The 20,922-nt window shown below is 35.7% G+C and overlaps 1 protein-coding gene across 1 annotated transcript in view; it reads right to left on the bottom strand.

Moving 5' to 3' along the window:
• Positions 1-1,367: 1,367 nt before the first annotated feature.
• Positions 1,368-20,922, bottom strand: part of LOC132092330 (cyclic AMP-dependent transcription factor ATF-6 alpha-like) — a 37,296-nt gene continuing 17,741 nt past the window's right edge. The window contains exons 8-16 of the mRNA XM_059498509.1: positions 17,067-17,252; positions 16,780-16,871; positions 16,399-16,539; positions 14,694-14,804; positions 13,368-13,467; positions 10,749-10,819; positions 9,571-9,682; positions 5,329-5,413; positions 1,368-1,811 (exon numbers count right to left, since the gene is read on the bottom strand). Coding sequence (XP_059354492.1) covers positions 1,609-1,811; positions 5,329-5,413; positions 9,571-9,682; positions 10,749-10,819; positions 13,368-13,467; positions 14,694-14,804; positions 16,399-16,539; positions 16,780-16,871; positions 17,067-17,252 — 1,101 coding nt within the window. The 3' untranslated portion in view covers positions 1,368-1,608. The remainder of the gene's footprint in view (positions 1,812-5,328; positions 5,414-9,570; positions 9,683-10,748; positions 10,820-13,367; positions 13,468-14,693; positions 14,805-16,398; positions 16,540-16,779; positions 16,872-17,066; positions 17,253-20,922) is intronic.

Raw genomic sequence — 20,922 nt, 5'->3', positions numbered from 1 at the left:
CACAAACCTTCAATTTCAGAGAGAAAATTCAGACTGACATGAGACTCGGTCTGCGTCCTAAAAACAAAAGATGCACACAAATCACCCACAACCTTGTGTCCAGTGTTTATTTCTTCGCATTGTTACAAAACATCACCGTCACTGTGAGAAGAAACAATTTTTTTTTTTCAAAAAAATGCAGAAATTAAATATAATCAAAAAAAAATGTTGCTCAGAGGCAAAAATTGAATTTGATGAAAAAGAACTTTTATTTATAAACATTGAGAGACATTTTGATTTTAATGCTAAGGACGAAATGTGATATACTACTCTAATATATCATCCTCATTTTGAAAAGACCACCTGAGTTGTTTATAATCTGTGAAATTCAAATTGCATTTTCAAATTCAGTGCGTGAAGGGGAGTGACGACAGGTTGCAAAGAACAAGCTAATGATAACATTGCTTTCGAGTGAGAACTAAACGGGACAAGAAACAAGCAGAATGCAGAAAATAGGCCAGAATAATAGAGACAAACACACAATGAACAAGGACAGATGAGGTACAAATGAACATTAATATTTTGTGTCTCTTCCATGCATTCAAATTAACAACCAACCAGTATTATGTTTACAGCTGTAATTGTCAAGCACACCTCATTTAAAGCTCAATTAAGCCACTAAGAAAAACTTTAGGGCATGAAACATTAGAAAAAACTGACAGATGTTGCATAAAATGTCTATATCCCAAACTGCTATTCCAATTAGATTTAGTCTAAAATGATTAACCTTCAAAGAACAAGTATAAAGTATCATCTAGATATTTTAAAATATCTTCTTTTCGGATATATATTTACAGCACTGTTCTGAATCGTGCAAGTCAATTATACAAAATGTCTCCACTGAATAATACATTTTTCTACTTTTGTATTCAATAACAATGTCAAACAAAAAGCAAGGAAAAGAAAAAGAACGAAAGAAGAAAAAACACTTAAGCAAAAGTCACTGGCAATGCAGGTTGTTTGAGGATAGTGTTATTGAAGAATATATCGCTGAATAGAACAATTAAATATGTACCAAACAAGCTTGGTTCAAATAATAAATCTTCATTAATATACATTTTAATTTCAAATACAGAAAAAGCACAGTGCAAGCAAAATCAAAGACAGTTTCCTGACAGCTACCACATAAAACAGCAAACTGTTCAATATTCAAACTAGAACACACTTTGGTTTGGGAGATTGGACAATAAATGCTTCTGAAGTTCAGCTGGCAGAACACAAGCAAACTGAAAAGACGTGTATCCTGAATGTGCTTGAAGTCACTTTGTATAAAGTGTACATATGTATAAATGCCTCTGATGATGTATAAAAGTAATTTCTGAAAGCAATAGCCTGGAATAAAGACTATAATCTGTATTGAATGGCTTATCAGTATTAAATGGCTCTCGATGCATTTTAAAGAGGTGTCTTCATGAGAATTGTTTGACTATTGTTGATTATTTTGTGGATTTGGTAGTTGATTACCAAGATCCTGGTTTGCCACTCAAATAAGAAGAGTCACAAAAATGAAACAAAATGCTTATGTAACAAAAGATATTAGCAACTTTTGTGGTTAGAGGATAGCTGAGACTAAGAAGAACCCACGAGGACTCCAACGGGGGCCACAGGCTGGTTGTTGCTGGGGGCCGCGTGATAGAAAGAGTCTGTGTCCGTCTGATTGGCCCGCAAGATGGGTGGAATAGTAGAGGACTTGATGTGAAGGATCCTGGTATCCATGACCTCACAGTCGATCTGCATCATCACCTCAAACTCTTTGTCTTTCAGGATGTTCTCTGTAGTAAGACAGAAAAGTAATTGTATTAGCAAAGAAAATACAAATAATCGTATAAAATAGCACTCGGTGCTCAGCTCTGTGTGGGAGTATTGTTAAATATATTCAGGTGATGTGCCGGGTGGCCTGAGGAGGTTAAGAGGCATTTTAGGGGCTCCTTTTATACAAAGGGTTCATTGATGTCATGCTGACCTTTTTCACCTATTAGTAAACAACAGATGATGACTCCTACATGGGGTTAAGGAAAGGTACTCTACCGTTCAAAAGTGATCAGTAAAAACATTTATGATGTTCCAAAAGAATGATAATTGGTGTTCTTTGAACTTTCTATACATCAAAGAATCAGACTAAAGTATCACCGTTTCCATAAAAATATTAAGCAGCAGCCGTTTTCAACATTGATAATAATGAGAAATATTACTTAAGGCAACAATTCAGCATATTAGAATGATTTCTGAAGAATCATGTGACACTGAAGACTGGAGTAATTCTGAGAATTCATAGGAGTAAATTTCATTTTTAAATATATGAAAATAGAAGAAAGTTATTTTAAATTGTATTAATAGTTCACATTATGACTATTGTACTGCATTTGATTAAATAAATATAGTTTTGGTGAACTTTAGAAAAATCTTACCATCCCCATTTTAATTTCTGTGATTTTTCTAGGCCGTATCATATAAGAGTTAACAGGCAATAGCACATTTCCTCATCAAGTATTCAAGTACCAGATTGCTATCCGTTTCAATCAAACGAGGCTGTGTTCTAAAATACGCAAGCGATACAGATCAAGCTTTGGTTTTACTGACAGGGTGGGACGCCCCATCATTCTTAATCTCTTGAAGTGAAGGTCAGGCCGTGACTTTTTCTAATTGTTTTGACAAAATCATAAAAGTGCTCTTCAAACACAAGCAATTCAAATTTTGTAAGGAAGCATTAAAAGCCTGATGGTTTGCAGTCACTACAGATGTTCTATGGTCGATCTTCTATAAGGACAGCTCTTTATTCCAGAGAAGATGAGAGAGCGCTTTACATAAATGCACAGCATATGGGCAGCAGGAAAGTAACTTTTACAGCAGACAGATAAAAAGCTTTATAGGCTAAAGAGCATCACGGTAGGTCAATCTAAAGCACTTTTCCAGCCCCTACTGGTGAATACATTTACGCATTCTACACTCAATCGTTCTTGACGAGCACTTCAGCTGCATACCCATAATAATGATCTCAAAATGGGTGATTTACACTAAACCTAACTGTTCCTGAAACCAAAATCATTCCATCTATCTCTGATACCACCAGTGAACAGTCAATGTTATGGGATAAAGCCTCAATATCTCACAAAATGTATATTTTCACAGGTGCTTAAAACAAACTTAGCAGTGCTGCAGAAATCATCATAGATGATGGGCTACAGCAATCATCTCTATTATCTCAATCATTTCTCACTGCAAGCACTAAAATGACACTGAACTGCTGAGCTGTACACGTCATCGCATACTAAAATACAATCTTTTCCATCCTCCCTCTCTCTCTCTCTCTCTCTCTCTCTCTCTCTCTATATATACATACATACATACATACACACACAAAGTTTCCAATATGTCAGAAATGTCATTTTCCATTCTCACAGAAAGCTTTTCATTAGGTGAATTCCCTTTGGTACTATGCCTGACTTTCCAAACACCATTTAAAATACTGATTAAGGCAACATGTGGACTCAAGGGTAACATCCTGATGAGGTTGTGCTTGTGAACAGTTGAGATTCCAGCCGAACTCACTTTCCCCTATAACTGATAGTTTAAGATGAACCCCAAAAGCAAGACTAAACTCATCCAAAAAATGGATGAAATATAAATCGAGAACAGCTGAACTCTCTCTCGTTCTCGTTCTGTCCAATTCATGAACCAGATGAACCAATTCATTACTAAAAAGAACCGTCTTAAAACAATAAACTGTTCACTGATTTGTTTCTTAAATTTAACCTACTCAATGATCAGTGGTTCTTGAGTAAATGGCTCACTGGAGAAAAAATATTAGGAGTAAATTTCTATATTTTCAGACATTTCAGCAAAAAAAAAAAAAGCTGTACTACGACTTTAAAAGGCTTGGAATATTATACACAAGTACTATGTTGTTGTATGTCACTATGAACTGGACAATAAGTCTCTTTTTGTGTCCATTTGGGGCCAGTAAATGACAAAATTAAAATTTTGGCTGAACTTTCCTGAATTAGGCTTTTTTATTAGGACTGTGACTGCAGAGTAAAAATGTTCATGACTTCGAAATGTGTGAAGGGCACAAACAAACAAACAAAAAGAACAAACGATTATGATGCTGACTCAGAACTCCCACAGGGAAGATAGTGAGGAAGGACCAGATAATATATGTACTGACACTGCCAGGCACTGCAACAATAGTTTCCAAACCAAAAATGAAATTGATGGAGAAAAAAAAAACTTTTGTTTTGTTATTAGTGTTGTTTTCAAGACAGAAATTTACCAACTTGAAAACACTGATGAATAACAGAAAGGTTTCTCCTTCATCCCTGCATCCCATGGTGAAAAACACCCCGATCCAAACACACATGCTTGAGCGTGTAGAACAGAACAGAATCAGCTTGGGGCAATTTCACAAACTAGAAATCTGTTCAGAGTTGTCCAAAAGTTGTTCTCTATAAAACCATGTGAAACCCAACTTTGAACATGCATTTCTAAATCAACACAGGATGGAGGCAGAAAAAAAACTGATTTAGAGTACACCATGCTTGGCCATCCTCTCAACAGATTTGGTTTACATAAACAATTTAAGTCTATGATGATTAAAATACTGTATGGCAGGTTTCTTGTTTTCTTTGGAGCTGGTGTGCAAACTGCACAACTAATCACAGACTATGTGCGTCTATCTGAAGATCAAACTCTTCCCAGACATCACATTCTCTCACAAACTCATGCACATAGTAACTGGAATGTTTATTCTTGTCATTAAAAAAATATGAAACACATGCCCTCATTTTTTGAAGAGATTTTTTTTTAGCCCTGCTTCCCAAAACTTTTCTTTCGCACAATTTCATCGGCTGTGGCTCTCTAGCTCACAGTTCACACACCTGATGGCTGGTTGGAAAGATTAGTGATTAATTCTGTGATTAGTCTCATGATTGCTTACACTAAAAGAGACACTCCAATAAGTAACTGAGATAACTACTAAAAGTTTGTCCTGATATATGCACAAAGCTTTTCTCAAGCACACATGATGCACTAAAAACAAAACAAATCATAGTAGGAATGATACTGACTATACTTCTATCTCTTTCAAAATGGCTTAACAAAAAATCCTTCACAAAAGCCTGGCCACGCTTCAAGGTCAGTATATATCAGCTTTTTGGTCCGAAGCTGCCAACGCGAGGCAACAACGCCATCGGCTTTCGTCACCGCTAGTTCTTTGAAGTCGGCTTGGTGTGTCCCGGCCTTTAGAAGACCATTCATTAGAAAATAAGATTATTCACAATTCTTTTCTCTTACCATTGTAATTCATAGCTGGCAGGACCACGGACATCTTGGGGCGACTGCCTTTACTGTGGTTGTTGGCAGGAAGGAGGAGGTGATCCTGTAAGCAAAATAAGAACAGCCGTCAGCCAGCCACAAAAACACATGCATGAGGAAAGTCTGTTACATTGCTGAGGACATTGCTAAATTGCTCTGGTCACTGTTTAAAGAAGTCTGAAGCATCAATTTGGTTGCTGAAAAAAAGACTGATAGTGTTGGACAGTTGAATTTTCAGCAGCCATTACTCCAGTCTTGAGTGTCGCATGATTTTTCAAAATATGCTGATTTGGTGTTCAAGAAACATTTATTCTTAATATTGATAGTGAAAGCAGTTGTGCTGCTTAATATTTGTGCTTGAAAACCGTCATACATTTTTCATGTTCACGTTCTGATTCATATACACTTAACACTTGCTGAAGAACGCAGCCAGTTTCTTTCAGTGCGAGACAAATAACATTCAAAGACCTAGAGAGTGTCATGTAACACTTCTTTAATGAGTTCAGAAATGTGTCTATGTTAGTCTAACTCAGAACTAATTGGACACGTTCTCATGTCAGAACACACACCAGTTGAAGACAGAAACCATACGTTAAGGAAAGCCCACGAGCTGGAGACTGTAGTAACACTCATGTCTGTGTGATGGATGGGAAATGGGTCATGGATTTTTGAGGTTTGTGATTAATAGCATCTGTTGTCACTGAACTAAAGATGTGCAGGAAATTGAATTCACAATGGGACTCAAATAGTTTGCCTCAAAATAAAAATTCTGTTATTGATTATTCATCTTCATGTAAATCCAAATCCTTATTTTCCATTCTTTAATTGATTCCAATTCTTTTAGTTAAGTTCCCCATTCATTAAAATTGTCTTGTTAACTGTTTCGGAACAACATGATAATATGGAATTTTTAAGACCCTTTTGAGACCAAGAATAAACAACAACTAAAGGAGCAAATTGAAGGCAAAACAATACATTAACAAATTATTTAAATGTAGATGTCGAGAGCATACACAATGAGTTGTATTTGCAAAACTATGTTTGTCCATTACTTTTTAACTTAAGGTTTAATACTTGCTCCCAACCAGTAAAATAAATAATAAATACTTTTTACTGTACCTTCTGATAACGCTGCAAGAAAGTAATGTTTTTTCTTTAGTATTTTTGTCTTTTTTTACAGTATAAATGTATAAAGATTGTTAAATTGAAAATTTAGATTTGAGTTGTTTCCAGATATTTGTACTGGAACAACATCAAGAACGGAGGAAGAACGGAATGAACCCCAATTCATGATCTGATCGTTCATGATATTGAGCAGCAGAATTACACAAGAAGTCTTATTATCTGAGAATTTGATCAAAATTAAGTAAGTTTGATTAAAACAAGAACAGATAGGACTAAGAATGGGCTAAAAACCTAATTCAGTTTCAGAAATATTATTTTTTTTTAAAAATTTTGCAGTGTTTAATGCAGCATTTATTGGCATTCCTATGAATACAAGTTTTTTTTTTTTTTTTTTTAGCTCTGATTCAAGACAATTTTAAGGCCTTCATTTGTGGAAGGTTGAATAAGGATTTCTTGAGACTGCTTTTCACTTTTGGGTGTTGATTTCTGTTCCGGATCAAAAATATGTGCTTGTAATATCAAATACGTCATTAAATTTCACAAAGATAGTTACATTTGTGTTACACCTTCTTCTGGCTTAATTCTTCCTCTTCCCCAACCCTCTGTGGTTCTCTAGACTAGATTATGACAATGAGGTCTTTTAGGAAGAGCAGTGGAACAAGTTCTTTCTTTGTGTCCAGCAGGTGACCTGGAACATATCTAAAACCTCCATATCTAGTGCCATCGAGAGGAAAACTGGACGAGAGACAAAGCGTGAAAGGGCAAGTGACTGTGGAGAAAGGTATGAGTTATACCAATCTCATCAGACAGATATGAAATTCCAGCCAACTCTGAAGTGTGATAGGCTCAAAGGGAGCTACAATCAGAGGATATTACGATAGGCTTACATGAGGATGACAATGGAAATGGAGCTTGATTCAACGGTTGAGCGATCCATTTTTTCTATACATAGTTTTGTTTTGCGGTTTTAAAATATAATACCAATACTATAATATAAATAAATATATTGTACTCCTGCGGTTTTGTCCAATCATTTCTTTCTTCTTCAATAGAATACTTCATTGTGGACCCCAGGTCCACATTAGGGGAAAAGCAAAAACAAAACCCTTTTTGGGCCATTGCGGCCCACCAGCCATTCCCTTTGTGTCAAAAGAGATTAAGATTATTTTTCAAATATGTTGGCCAACATTATACGCATCATCCAAGTGAATAATTAAAAGCAGGTACTGAGGGTATGGGAAAAAATATCTTTAAACATAAAAAGAATAAGGAAGGAGCCGATGAACAATGATGTGCAATTAGACTGAAACAGAAATAAATGAACAGATTACTACAAATACAGTCTTGACTCCAAATTAATGACACTCAGCTTGAGATCATGTACATGTGAACAAATATTAGGCCTGAATAACTCTTCGCTGATTAAGTCTTTTATTTCAAAGATGAAAACTAGCTGAAAAAAAAGTTTTTTTCAGAGAACTAAAACAGCCACATCACAGCTCACTTTTTGTACGTGATATTAACGTTTTGAGTGAAACTGACATTGAAAACACTAATATAATAAATATTGTGCAACAAAGTGGTTACAGGATGTGTCCACAAAATGTTGCAAAGAACAAACAAAAAGTCTTGTTTAGTTGATCCATACAGCCTCAAACAAATCTTGAATAGATTTTGATAATTCTATCTATGCCATGAATCGATGGATCCAGTAGTGCCAATGAATCTTAAATGCCCCGGGAATACCAGACTGAGAGGGATGCTAGTTTAAATTTATTCGAAAATGTAATAGGGAAGGCACAATTGTAGCACATTTCACAGTCAAATTAATAACATGGCTGCAATACGTAAACAATTAAAATATATTGAAAATGATATTTCTTTTTTTTGTGTGTGTCGGCACAGGCTGATAAGAGTTATTTTAAACCAAAACTAAAAATAAGTCATTTCAAAATAAAGCATTAAGGCTTGTTCACACCGGGACGAATATCGTGCGCGATTATCGCTGAACGTTTAACGCCTCGTGATTAAACAAAGGGCAGCAATGCGAGTGTGCACACCGACACGCAAAAGGCAAGGCGTAAAAGCATCATTTTTTTTAAAATGCCTTGGACTTGTTTTTTGGATTGACGCGCCATTAAAAACTGTCCGACCAATGAGATTGGCACTTTTGTTCATGTACCTGGAGCGGTTACAGTAAAACACGACTTGGTGGCGTTCAAGCACAAAACGGTCTTGCGGAGCACACTTGATACCCAACAACGAAGAGGAATTAAGTAGACCAAGAAGATGCATCGAGGCAAGATGAATGTAGAGCTGCTGATCTCATTGGTGTCTGAACACAAAGGGCTTTATGACAAACGCAACAGCGACTACAAAAATATGTTGTTGTGGAGAAGAACTGCTGATCAAATAGGATTCGATGTGTACCGTTTTATTTCTGTTTTTCATTAAGTGCCATCTAATGTCAGGGAGTGAATTTGCAAGTGGGAGTGAATCTAACTATTTTATTGTATAATACTGTTGTAATATACTGCCATAATTTGTTACATCTAAATAAACAATTATTTTTATTTTTTTTATTTTACATGTCTGTTTCTTTGGACCAATTTCATGGATCCTTGCTGAATAAATTATTAATTTGTTATTGCCCCCACACCTTTGAATGCTAGTGTACAGCAAAATCATATTATAATATATTTTAGAATATAATTTAATTTGTATTAAAATGTATACATAAAAAAAAAAAAAAAAAAAACAGAACAGCTTACTAAATTGTATACATTCATTCCAATATCATGGACACATGGCAAATACTAGTGAGGTGGCATTACAAGAACCACAGTGTGCTTCATTTCAAACAAGAATGATTTTTTAAAAACTCCGAAAAGAAAAAAAAACAGTAGGTTCATAGATCTTGAAGACCTCCCACGATCTAGGGACACATGCTGGAAGATTCTCTGACATGCCATTAAGGTGGGAGAGTCTCAAGTGTCCCTTCACAATTAACCACATCCATGTGTGGCCACAGACCGACAGAAAGAAGACAGGCGGATGAACAGACGGACAAGCAAACAGATGGGGAGGTCAACTTACCCGGCGGAAAGAGATCACATAGAAAGTGTCCCCTCTTCTGTTGAGTTCATCAAAGAAGTCACTGTAGGTGCGGTGAGGGGCGTAATACACCTGCAGCTCACTGCTGGGAATCCTGCATACAGGATATAAAAACACTTTAAACTCTGATTTACATTTTGAGATAACAACTGCCTGTGGTTGTTTTAATGTTATTACTGCTGGTAAAACTTGAACTGAATAGGAAATGTTATACACTCCACTTAATTTCATTTCAAAGAACTTAATTTAGTTTACCTATTGTAATAAAATACCATGCTACTCAGAGCAAGCGAAAAGTCTAATTACGGTTCTCATGAATCTCTTGATAAGACACTTTCTTTCCTTTGTGAATGTGGCCTTCCCCCTGTTGTCAGTGTGAAGCAATGGAATGACAGCCATTTTGATTTTTGGTAGATTTATATGTATACATGTGTTTATATGTATATATAAACACATGTAGGAGGATATGTCTGTATGTTTTTTTCCATTAAGCCAGGATAGATTTTAAGTCAACAGAAATGGTATTCATAACTCATTGTATTATTATGTGCCATTTCCAAGTGACTTGATTTTATACATCTGGAACTGATAGCCCTGTGAAAAGTGCTCATTTCAATAGGCAGTTTGAAGTCCTTTGTGGAGGTCTCCTCTCTTAAAACACACCAGCATTCACTTGCAGGAAGGCTATTTAACTGGGATATGACTGGAATCAATTTCCCCCTCGAGAACATCTCGTAATTATTGAATTAACTACTGGCAAAATGTTATATTATAGAATACATGACCTGCAACAACAGCCTAAAACGATGCCTAAATAGCAATTTGGCTATGGGAACTTCCCCCCAAGCATTTCTACTGGGCTTGAATGGCAGAAATCTACCACCTACTTTGAAATGAACTTGGCTTCAAACTTCACTGTGTTGTCTTATAACACATAAATTCAAACTGTCCTCAGAACATCTCAAAATGCACATTAGTAAACATTACAGCATTTACACAAAGTTTTTGAGCAAATACCCTGTAAAAAAAAGCTATATAGCACTGAAACAACACTATACACTGAAGAACTGACAAATGACTCATGTAATACCACAATGACAGACACTAAATAGTTCAGTTTAGCCTGAATGATGTTGCAGGAAATTCTTCACACAACTTACTTTTCAGAGGAATCCGTGTACTGGATCTGTGTCATGATCTGTGGTACCTCAGCCCGTTTATATGCTGCTTTCTGTTAGACAAAAAAAATAAACACTTCACTTCCTTTTACCAAATTATAAAAGCAAATAGGAGCTCATGCAAATTTTCCTGTGTCTCACTGTGCGTGCTTTAATATCTCTGCCCCTGAGCTTCTGTTTTCGTGTGATATACTGATAAAGAGCGCCTCTATCAGACTGGGTTTAGTTCTGTGCTCTGTGCTGACAGTGTACAGAATCTGGGAAACTGCCATCTGTCAACACACCCATCCATCTTCAGTCACCCAACATCTCAGCATCCTGGATGATGACCGTATTTACAGAGTGGCTCAATCCTGGTGATGGAAAGCAAACACTGTGACGGTACCAGAGTACACATCTTTGCTGGTTATATTGGAAGAAATCTAGTTTTGTTTTCTTTGAGAAATTGTTGTTGTTTATGATGAGGCCATTATTTCTCTGTTGAGTCAGAAGTTCCTGTTTAAATACTTCCTGCACTGGAGATTTTTCCAGATCAGAAGGCCTTTAATGTGGTGGAAATGCATGGAAGGGTTCCAGATTGGGTTTCAAATTGCTATCAGATTGGGTTCCAAATTGCTATCAGTGGATATGTGTGCCCTTGTGTCTGTCAGGGCAGTTTCCCAACATAAGGCAGACCCTTCAAACACAAGAGTAGCCTTTCAAACAAATCAACTTGCTATACATTATGCTTCTCTAAATCATAAGCTGTCCATCCAACTGCTTTCACTATTAGTTATCTGATAAAAAATAAATGATCAGGAAGTAATACAAACTAGTACAGTCTGATTAATTCTGCCTGTATAAATTGTACAGCTTCACATTAAGCCAGAATGGGGCTAAAAGAAAGGTTTATGGAACTAGGTTGTTAATTTTTTATATAAAATTATTAATAAAGGTTTGAGGGGACAATCTGCAAACCCAAGCTGGCGAAATTTCTTAAACTTTTATGTGACGTTATGCCACAAAACGCAGTGATGATAATTTAACAGAAAAGACTCTCTAGAGTAACAGTGTGGTTTAGAGTCCTGCTCAAGTGCACAATGGTTATAGATTACGAATCACCACTTTTAGGATTTGAACCTCAGTTTCCAGCGCGAGATCTTAAACCACTAGGCTACTCCACCCTCATCCATGCAGCTAATCTCTGCTCTTATATGATCTCACTGATTTGTGGCTGTTGGTATAACTTGTAACCATTCCAGGAGTCAATATGTTGTATGGTTAGGAAATAAAATAAATATTACATTTTTGTATACATTTCAAGACAATTCTTCATTATTTTTACAACACCTTGTCTCCTTTCACTCCTTTCATGTGAGTTTAAGCTATTGCTTTGACTAACCCTTGACAAACATAAGTAGATAATTTCATTGTGCCGTTGTCATGGCATTAAGCACATTCTGTCCTCTGCGCACGAGACACACAGCAAAAGCACGAGACACACCATTCATCTTTTCCCACCATTGTGATTCCACTGTTAATACATATACACTACTGATCAAAAGTCTGAGGTCAGTAAAATTAACTAAAATTAAAACTTATATTCAGCATGGACACATTATATTGATTAAAAGTGACAGTAAATACATATATAATGTCACAGATGTTAAAGATTTCAAAGAAATGAACATTCTATTAATCCAAAAATCCAAATCATTGATAATAATAATGTGAAATGTTTCTTGAGCATCAAATCAGCATATCACAATGATTTCTGAAACATCATGTGACACTGAAGACTCGAGAAAGAGCTGCAAAATATTTTTGCTAAAATATATAACAAAATAAGCAGTTTTAAAAATTTTATAATTTTTCAGCGTATTATTATTGTTTTTACCTTATTTCTGATCAAACAAATACAGACTTGGTAAGCATAAGAGACTTAAAAAAAATGTTTTTTAATGTTTTACCAACCTCAGATTTTTTTTATGGTATTGTAATATTAACATTAATATATAATATGAATTGTGGAAACTGTTGACTTGAAGCTTAGAACCATGAGGGTTTATACACACATTCAAATCAAGTAAAGTTACTGACAGTGGGGTTGAAGACAATCAGACTCAGTTTAGCAATGACTGTATAAAAAAAAAAAAAAGTAGGAGTAGGAGGCTGTTTACTTTCCCAAGATTACTGGATTATACTAAGAGTAGGTTAAAAGGAGTGAAAGTGTTGACCAGAGTGAGAGGAGAGGGTGCAGAGAGAGGGGTCTCATCCCTAATGTAAACATTTAGAAGATCCATGTAAAGAAAATAAACGGCGTGATATCCTGGTGATTCTCAGCTGCCTGTATCTGGGTCGGAGGTATTCAACCCAGTGTCTGCACTTGAGCCACACCGAAACAGATGTCATGTTTAGATTGAAAGAGAAAGAAACAAGGCTCTTAAGTCAGTGAACTGGACAATGTCTGACAAATCTGATTTGGTTTTCAGATTCAGCTTTTAGGATGGATTATCTACAACATTAGAAAAAAGCAAAAAAAAAAAAAAAAAAAAAGGAATGATAAATTCAGAAAACTATTCAGCTTTAAAGGAGGAGAAACTAGAAGTTATTTAGTCGTACCGGGATGGTTCTGCCTCTGTGGTGAGTTTTGCTTATGCGGCGGGTTTTGGTCCTCTCAACCTCATGACGATGTACCCAGCCCCTCAGCTCATGCGCTATCCTATAGTTATGCAGAGCAGAAACATCACTTTAAATTTAATAAGATGTCAGGTGGTAATATGAAGAATTATATCATCCAAAACTGTGTAGTTTAGTATAAAAAAGGTATGGTCAACAAGAATGTATCATTGTGGTCTTATTCATTTCTTTATGGATGGCTGGACAATGGATTTGAAATTGCAACCAAACTACATAATAAATAAAAAGAACACAGGGAATAATAATAAATAAATAAATACAGTTTGGTGCTTATTAAAGCAAAAAGTTCAAAGAAGCTGTGGATACAGTCTCTTAGCTGTACTATGGTTACTACACACAGCAAAAAAAAAAGCATACATTTTTTAAAAGCAAAACAATATTTCAAATCATTTGCATGGTACTGTTTAATGAGGTCACAGGTGTGTGTTTATAGAGTTTTTATAACCGCTTCAGACATGGTTTAGCCAATCATAATCAAGGAGCAGAACTGTTTTATAAAAAGTCGGCCTAATGGATGTTGGCTGATCGAAAGACTGCTACAATTATCTTTTACTGTCATTACAACAGAGCTCAGATGTTTATGTACCAGAACTATTGTTTAGGGCTATTATAATAAAAATTCCTTTTCGGTTTGGGTGAGATTAGATCAGACTGGGCAAATCTGGGGCACTCAGGACCAGATGTTCTGTAATCTAAATCTGAGGAGAACTGGCTTGTCACAGAACTGCCAGATAGTACTAACACTATTAAATATACAATATGTGACCCTGGTCCACAAACCAGTCTGAAGTCGCTGGGGGTATATTTGAAGTAATAGCCAAAAATACATTGTATGGGTCAAAATTAAAAAGATAATAAAAAATAAATAAAATAAAGATAAATAAAAAATAAAATAAAAAATCATTAGGATAATACTTAAAGATCATGTTCCATGAAGATATTTTGTACATTTCCTAAGGTAAATTTATTAACACTTTTTTGATTAGTAATATGCATTGCTAAGAGCTTCATTTGGACAACTTTAAAGGCGATTTTTTTTGCACCCTCAGATTCCAGATATACAAATAGTTGTATCTCAGCCAAATATTGTCCCATCCAAACAAAGCTTATTTATTCAGCTTTCAGATGACGTACAAATCTCAATTTTGAAAAATTGTTTTGTGGTCCAGGGTCACATATATTAAACGGCACTGAATATCAAAGGGAGTGGGGTAATATCAACTGCTGTAAAGCATCCTCAGTACTGACTTCATGCACTTGGTCCTGTTGACAGGTGGCTGGCAGGGGGGTGGAGTTCTGAAATACAGAGGATCCTTCACCACCATCAGAGCCTTCTGCTCTGATATCACATCCTCTAACCTATGAGAAAGGGATAATATAAACAACATTAAAAACAGGAAAGTGTAACAAAGAAAAGAATGGAAAAAGGGGGTTCAGAATCTTTATAAGGATGTTTTAATTCCATGAAAACGTAAGGAATTTTACAAGGCTCTTGTTTTAATCATCTCTTGGTACACTGCTGGCTTAACATCTGAAAGAATACAATGTAGAAGTGTGCAAGTCAAGATAATGCTTTCTTATCTCGTCTATGGGAAAAGACAGACTCTGTAAAATCTATAAATGAACACTGCCAACAACTTGTGACAAGTTCACACTTGGCGCTGGTACAGTGAACCTGTAGTTAAAATAAAGCCAAGACATCATGAACAACAAAACACTAAATCTCCCTGATCATTTACAGTTCAATGTAATAGCCAAGGAAATATGTGGCCTCTGAAATGAAATCTCAAGAACTTCTGGCTAGGGATGAGTGACACTGAAACTCTGGGAAGCTGGATCTATGTCTCACAATCTTTGCTGACACAGAGAAGCTCATCCCATAGAAGAAATAGTGAGTGGGAAGTCTGGATTACTTTCTATGGGCTTAAGAAGGAAATATATTAAGAGACCAGACTAAACTGTTCTTAATATGTTTAATGCTCAACAATAAAATACTTTACATAGGACAAACCCTGGGCTATTAGAAACACTGTCTCTGAACAGATCCAAACTCAGACTGGGATGCAGGCGAATTGAGGATAAAACCTTTTAGGAATGTGATAAACATTATCCCGATGAATAATACAGGAGTAAGAGATTTCACAAGAGATTTTAAAACTCTTGCAGGTGTTTATGAACTGTGTTTATAAAAACCAACATCTGGATCATTTATGTCATTAATAATCTATATGCTTTCATTCATACTCCAGTTCTGAATTTCAGCTTTATTCTCCAGATAGCTAAAAAAAATAATGATCTCAAACAATCCAACCCTAGGATGTCTTTCAAAGAACCAATTACACAGTTTAAGCTAGAACATAAAACTTTAGTCCAGCGGAGGAACAGTTGTTAGTGGGAAAAAAACACAGCAGAAAAGGAAGCACCAGAGAGTGACTGACAAGACGAGGAAACAAAAATGAACCTAAAATTAAGCCTTGTGGAACACCACCTTTTTTAGCCCCAAACAATTCTCACAATCTTAGCAACGCTAGTGATCTTGCCTAACCCAGACCCATGGGAGTGAAGTAACTAAAATTTGACTAGACCCTGCTTGATGAATGTCTTTGAGATAACAGTCTTTTCATGTGGGTTTTTTGAACTCCAATAAGTTTCATGTTGTTGAAGCAATTTATTTGGACAAGAGAAACCAGTATTGCCTTTCAAAACACTGCTCTGGGTAGATAAAACAACAAATGTAGCTAACTGTCAAGTCTTAGTATGTAAAATTGTGTGTGGCGCAGAACAAGAGCCTTGTTCACTTACGCAGGCATTTGGAAAGAGTCACTCGGCACCTGTGCTTACGTGATTTCCAAAAAATAAATGGACTTTGCAAGATTCGATAAGGAAGGTTCTCAGGTGTTTCCAGCCAAAACACAGAATTTGAGCATGACTAGGCAAAACAGAATATTGTTACCCATTCATGGGGTTAGAGGGATCAGTCTGAGGCCTGTCTGACACAAGGTTTCTCCCAGACTCTGAGGAAAAGCCCAGCAGGTGTCTGCCACTGAATGCAGGGGCAGCAGGAAATGTAGACCCTCTGTTTCCTCCAAGCAGACTGGGTGGGACAGAAAAGGAAACAAAACAAGACAAGACAGGACATTAAATAAACCTTTTTATAACATTCCTTCTGGTTCATTCAAATTAGATGCATATGAGTTGTAGTTAGGAATCTTCAAATGGGACCACCAAGATTATACGCATTTAATTTGTTAAATGTGACTATTCATTTACCAATCTAAAAGTGCAGTCATTTTGCAATACATGATAAATTAAAATAGATGGATAAATTATTCACCTCATTGGACCCAAGTTGAAGACCAAGAAGACCAGGACTGCCATTACACACACAGCTCTCCGTTTTGGTGTGGTTGCTTTCATCACAGAGTTCTTAAAAGAAAAGGAATGACAGAGAATGTTAACGTCATCTTACCAGAAGAGTGATGAATTGTTCACAACAAGATCTATAACATGAATTTTTTTTTATATATTTATGGTGACTTTAAGAAGATCAGCTAATAATCTGAAATCTTTCTTGAAATTATAGCCTGCAAAGAGATCAAGGTAGATATTATAGATGCCAACCTCATTCATCAGGCCTTCCATTTGTCTTTTCAATGTGCCGTTTTCATTCTTCAGCTTCTCGTTCTCTGACAGTGCCACCTTCAGACGGGCCTCCAGCGTCAGCAAATACTCCTTTTTCTTCTTCCGGGAGAGAGAGGCAGACTCCCTGTTCTTTATCATGCGCTGCTGTCTCCGAGACGCACTTGACTGGAAGAAAAAAAAAATCAGGTCAAAACTAGTGAATACACTAGTCTATGCTCATAAGCTCTGACACACAGGCAAAGGCAGTTTGTTACTGAACATCCCCTCCACCACACAAATGAGATCTTTGTATCAAGCATTTGTACCAGACACATCCCAACAGTTCCAGCGATGACCGTTTTTCAAAATAGTGGAGTCATACTAAAGATTGTTTATAGTGCAAACATTAGAAAAGTGACTGCAGCTAGGATCTCCCAGGGAACTACACTAACTTTTTCCACTGGTGGCACTTGCACTTGCACAAAACATGATTTGGTCGCACAAATTTTTTATAGTAAGCCGCTCTGGATAATAATGAAACTGTATTGCATACAGATGTGCTTTTTATTTTACTTGCCATCTTTTAAACCACATGTCTTCTTGTTTTATTTCTTACAGTACACACAGTGCATTGCTCCGTCTTGGTACCTTAACCCAGGGCCGCAGCTGGGGTTAGTGGAGCCCTGGTGCAGGCTGTACAGTGGGCCCTGTCTGAAATTGTTTAATATTTACTGTATGTTTGTTCCATTTATTTTTTTGTGCTATTTACATAATTTTTACTTTTTTTTTTTTACGTTTGTAGGTGTCCAGAAACTAATTTAACATAGCACTACATAGTGTTCACTGTAAAATAAAATATACAGTCAAACCAAAATTTATTTAGACACCTTCAACATTTCTCACATTATCACAGTTTATTTGTTATAGTTTAGAAATTGGTAATAAAATATGACAAGAACTCAGAGTTAAACTGTATCAGAACAAATTCCTCTTGAGAATGTCAGATAACTTTGATAGAAAGATATGTAATGGAATCAACCAAAACTTCAGACAACTGTTAGTATGATAATATTTATACAACTATCAATACTTTGTAGAACAATTACCAAGCAAGCAATGCTTAATTTTGTTCAGTCTGTGGTGTGAAAAGGTTGCATTAGCAATTAAAGAAAAAAAGAAACACTTAAGCAAAACATGGTCAGGTCCCTATGTTTTTTTTTTTATTTATTTATTTTTTATTTCAATGGTAGTCTACAGTATGAAGAATTTTTGGGTATAATATTTCACAGTTCGCTGTATTTTGCTATACTCACTTACATAAATGAACTAGTGTCCTGCACCCACCAGTAAAACAATTTAATCATTTATATCTGATTTTTAGCTTGACTGTGGATAAATTCTTGTTAAAAGTACAAAGTAATTCAATCAAGAGCAGTGAGGGATTTACTTTCACTTTCTTGGATTAACATTAAAGACACTGACAGCAGAGCTAGTAAATTAGGCGCGGTCACTTTAAGAGACAGTGCATCCATTATAATGATACACATCCGATTTCTTTCCAACTCTTTACTTTCACTTAAGACATAACCACAGATTTTTCGAACACACTTTCCAAAACAGGTATTTTTACATATTTAATATGTAGGCCTATTTGTCGGTAAAAAAGCAAGTAGACTTTGAGACGCGGCTCTGCGTGCGCCCTGAACACCAGAACACCGCGGTGCTGAATTAAGCTCTTTTGCATCCTTTTCTGTTGGTTCAAACTGTGATATGTATTTGTTCGTTCAGGTGCAGGAAGACCTCTGAAGGAGAGCTCGGTTCAGTGTTGGTGTTCGTGAGACGCGGCTCTCTCAGGCGCACCGAACACAGCGCGAGTCACCAGCTGCTCAGTTCAGCTTTCCCGCATCGCGGGGCTGAAGCCAACTTGATGTGTTGAATACTTAGAGCACGTTATTGAACGTATTTTTAAAATACACATTTCTGTTTTAATAAATGCTCATAGTAAATCATTGCATATTGCCTAAAACATAAGGTAGGTACAAAAATAATCAGTGATACATTTGCGACCTCATAAAAATTAGGGTCGCAATGTCATTTCAAAAGGTTGCAGTGTAGTTCCCTGTCTCCAATTTGTGCACTAGTTGTACATTTTGTCAAGACAAACTGAGCGTGGCTGGCCATCCATATATACCCATGGCCCCTATCCACACACACTCCACCTAAAGATAATAGCAGACAAGACCATCTGGCATACTGTCCAGTATAGCGGAATGTGAAGACAGAGAAAGACCTAATTTCTATTTTCCATTCAAAGTCATAAGAATGTTTCTGTTGCTCATTACAGACTGGAATTATAAGTGGAAAAGAATTAGCAAAAATAATGATGTAAATAATGATAAAATCTGTGATAAGTTTTCATTTTATTTATTTTTGTTTAAAAAAAAATATATATACTATGACAAAATAAATTGATCAAAACATTTGAAATGTTACTAAATATTTCTATTTCAAATAAATTATGTTCTTTTAAACTTTAATTTTATTAAAATTACAACGTTAATAATAATAATAATAATCTTTTTCAAGAAATGCTGCTTAAGCACCAAATAAGAATATTAGAATGATTTCTGAAGGATCATGTGACACTGAAGACTGGAGAAGTTATAAGTGAATACATTTTAAAATATATTAAAATATATATATTTAAAATTTTTAAAAATATTTTACTATAATCACTGTTTTACTATGTTTTGATCAAATAAATACAGTTTAGACAAGCATAAGAGACTTATTTTTAAAACATTTTAAAATATTAATCCAAACTTTTGAACAGTAGTGTATATATTTTATTGGTGACGGGAAGTGTTACTTAAATAAGCTTTGGTTCTAGGAGATTTTAGATTTCTTCATTCAAGTATAAAAAAAAAAAAAAAAAAAAAGATAAATAAATAAATAAATAAAAAATAAAATAGATAAATAAATAAATAGATAAATATATATATATATATATATATATATATATATATATATATATATATATATATATATATATATATATATATATATATATATATATATATATAAATAAAAACTATTCTAGGCACAGACATAACAATGAGCCCATATTCTTACACACACACACACACACACACACACAAAAGCTTAAACTAAGTGATGAATTTATGTGTGCTCCATATTAAAAATGTTCTGGAGCAGGATTAAAACTCTTTCCCAATTAAACACAGTTAATTAAGCTTACATAAGCAAGGTCAATTAAACCTCCACCCACTCCTGACAAAACTCAGGGGTCAGATGCTTGCAACAGACAAGTTTGAGAACAGACCACACCCTAAAGAAAGAAGAAAGACGAAGTTTTACAAAAGAACTTTACTGCAAATGACTAAAGGGAAACCAAAACCACTAGTTGGGGGGGGGCAGTTCTCGCAGCCAGACTATTTTAAGACTGGGGCCTAATAATCCTGGTGATTAAACAGTTTGGATCTCTACGTGCCTGTTTATGCTCCCATCTCATGAGAAAGCGCTCCTAAAACCGGGAACCGGGCCACGGCCAGGGCCTGGGAATGAATAACATGTTTGGTTACAGTGTGTGGGGTGCCATCACCATAGCGATCAAATCGGGTGGGAAGAGAAGGATTGTTGGATGCTGGCACAGTTCACCAAAAAGAATCATTACTGAGGAATTGTGCAGAAACAATGCTGATGATGTTTCAGTCCCTTATAGGACTTAGGAAATATCCTTTAACCAAAACCTCAGTATATTCAAACCAAATGTCTATCACCCAGCATTCAGACTAATGCCATTTACAAATATGAGTGTACTGTACAACTCAAGGGA

The sequence above is a fragment of the Carassius carassius genome, chromosome 18 (genome assembly GCF_963082965.1).
Source record: "Carassius carassius chromosome 18, fCarCar2.1, whole genome shotgun sequence".
NCBI lineage: Eukaryota > Metazoa > Chordata > Actinopteri > Cypriniformes > Cyprinidae > Carassius > Carassius carassius.
Note: the sequence above shows the minus strand (reverse complement) of the source record. Positions and strands in the feature narration are given on the sequence as shown.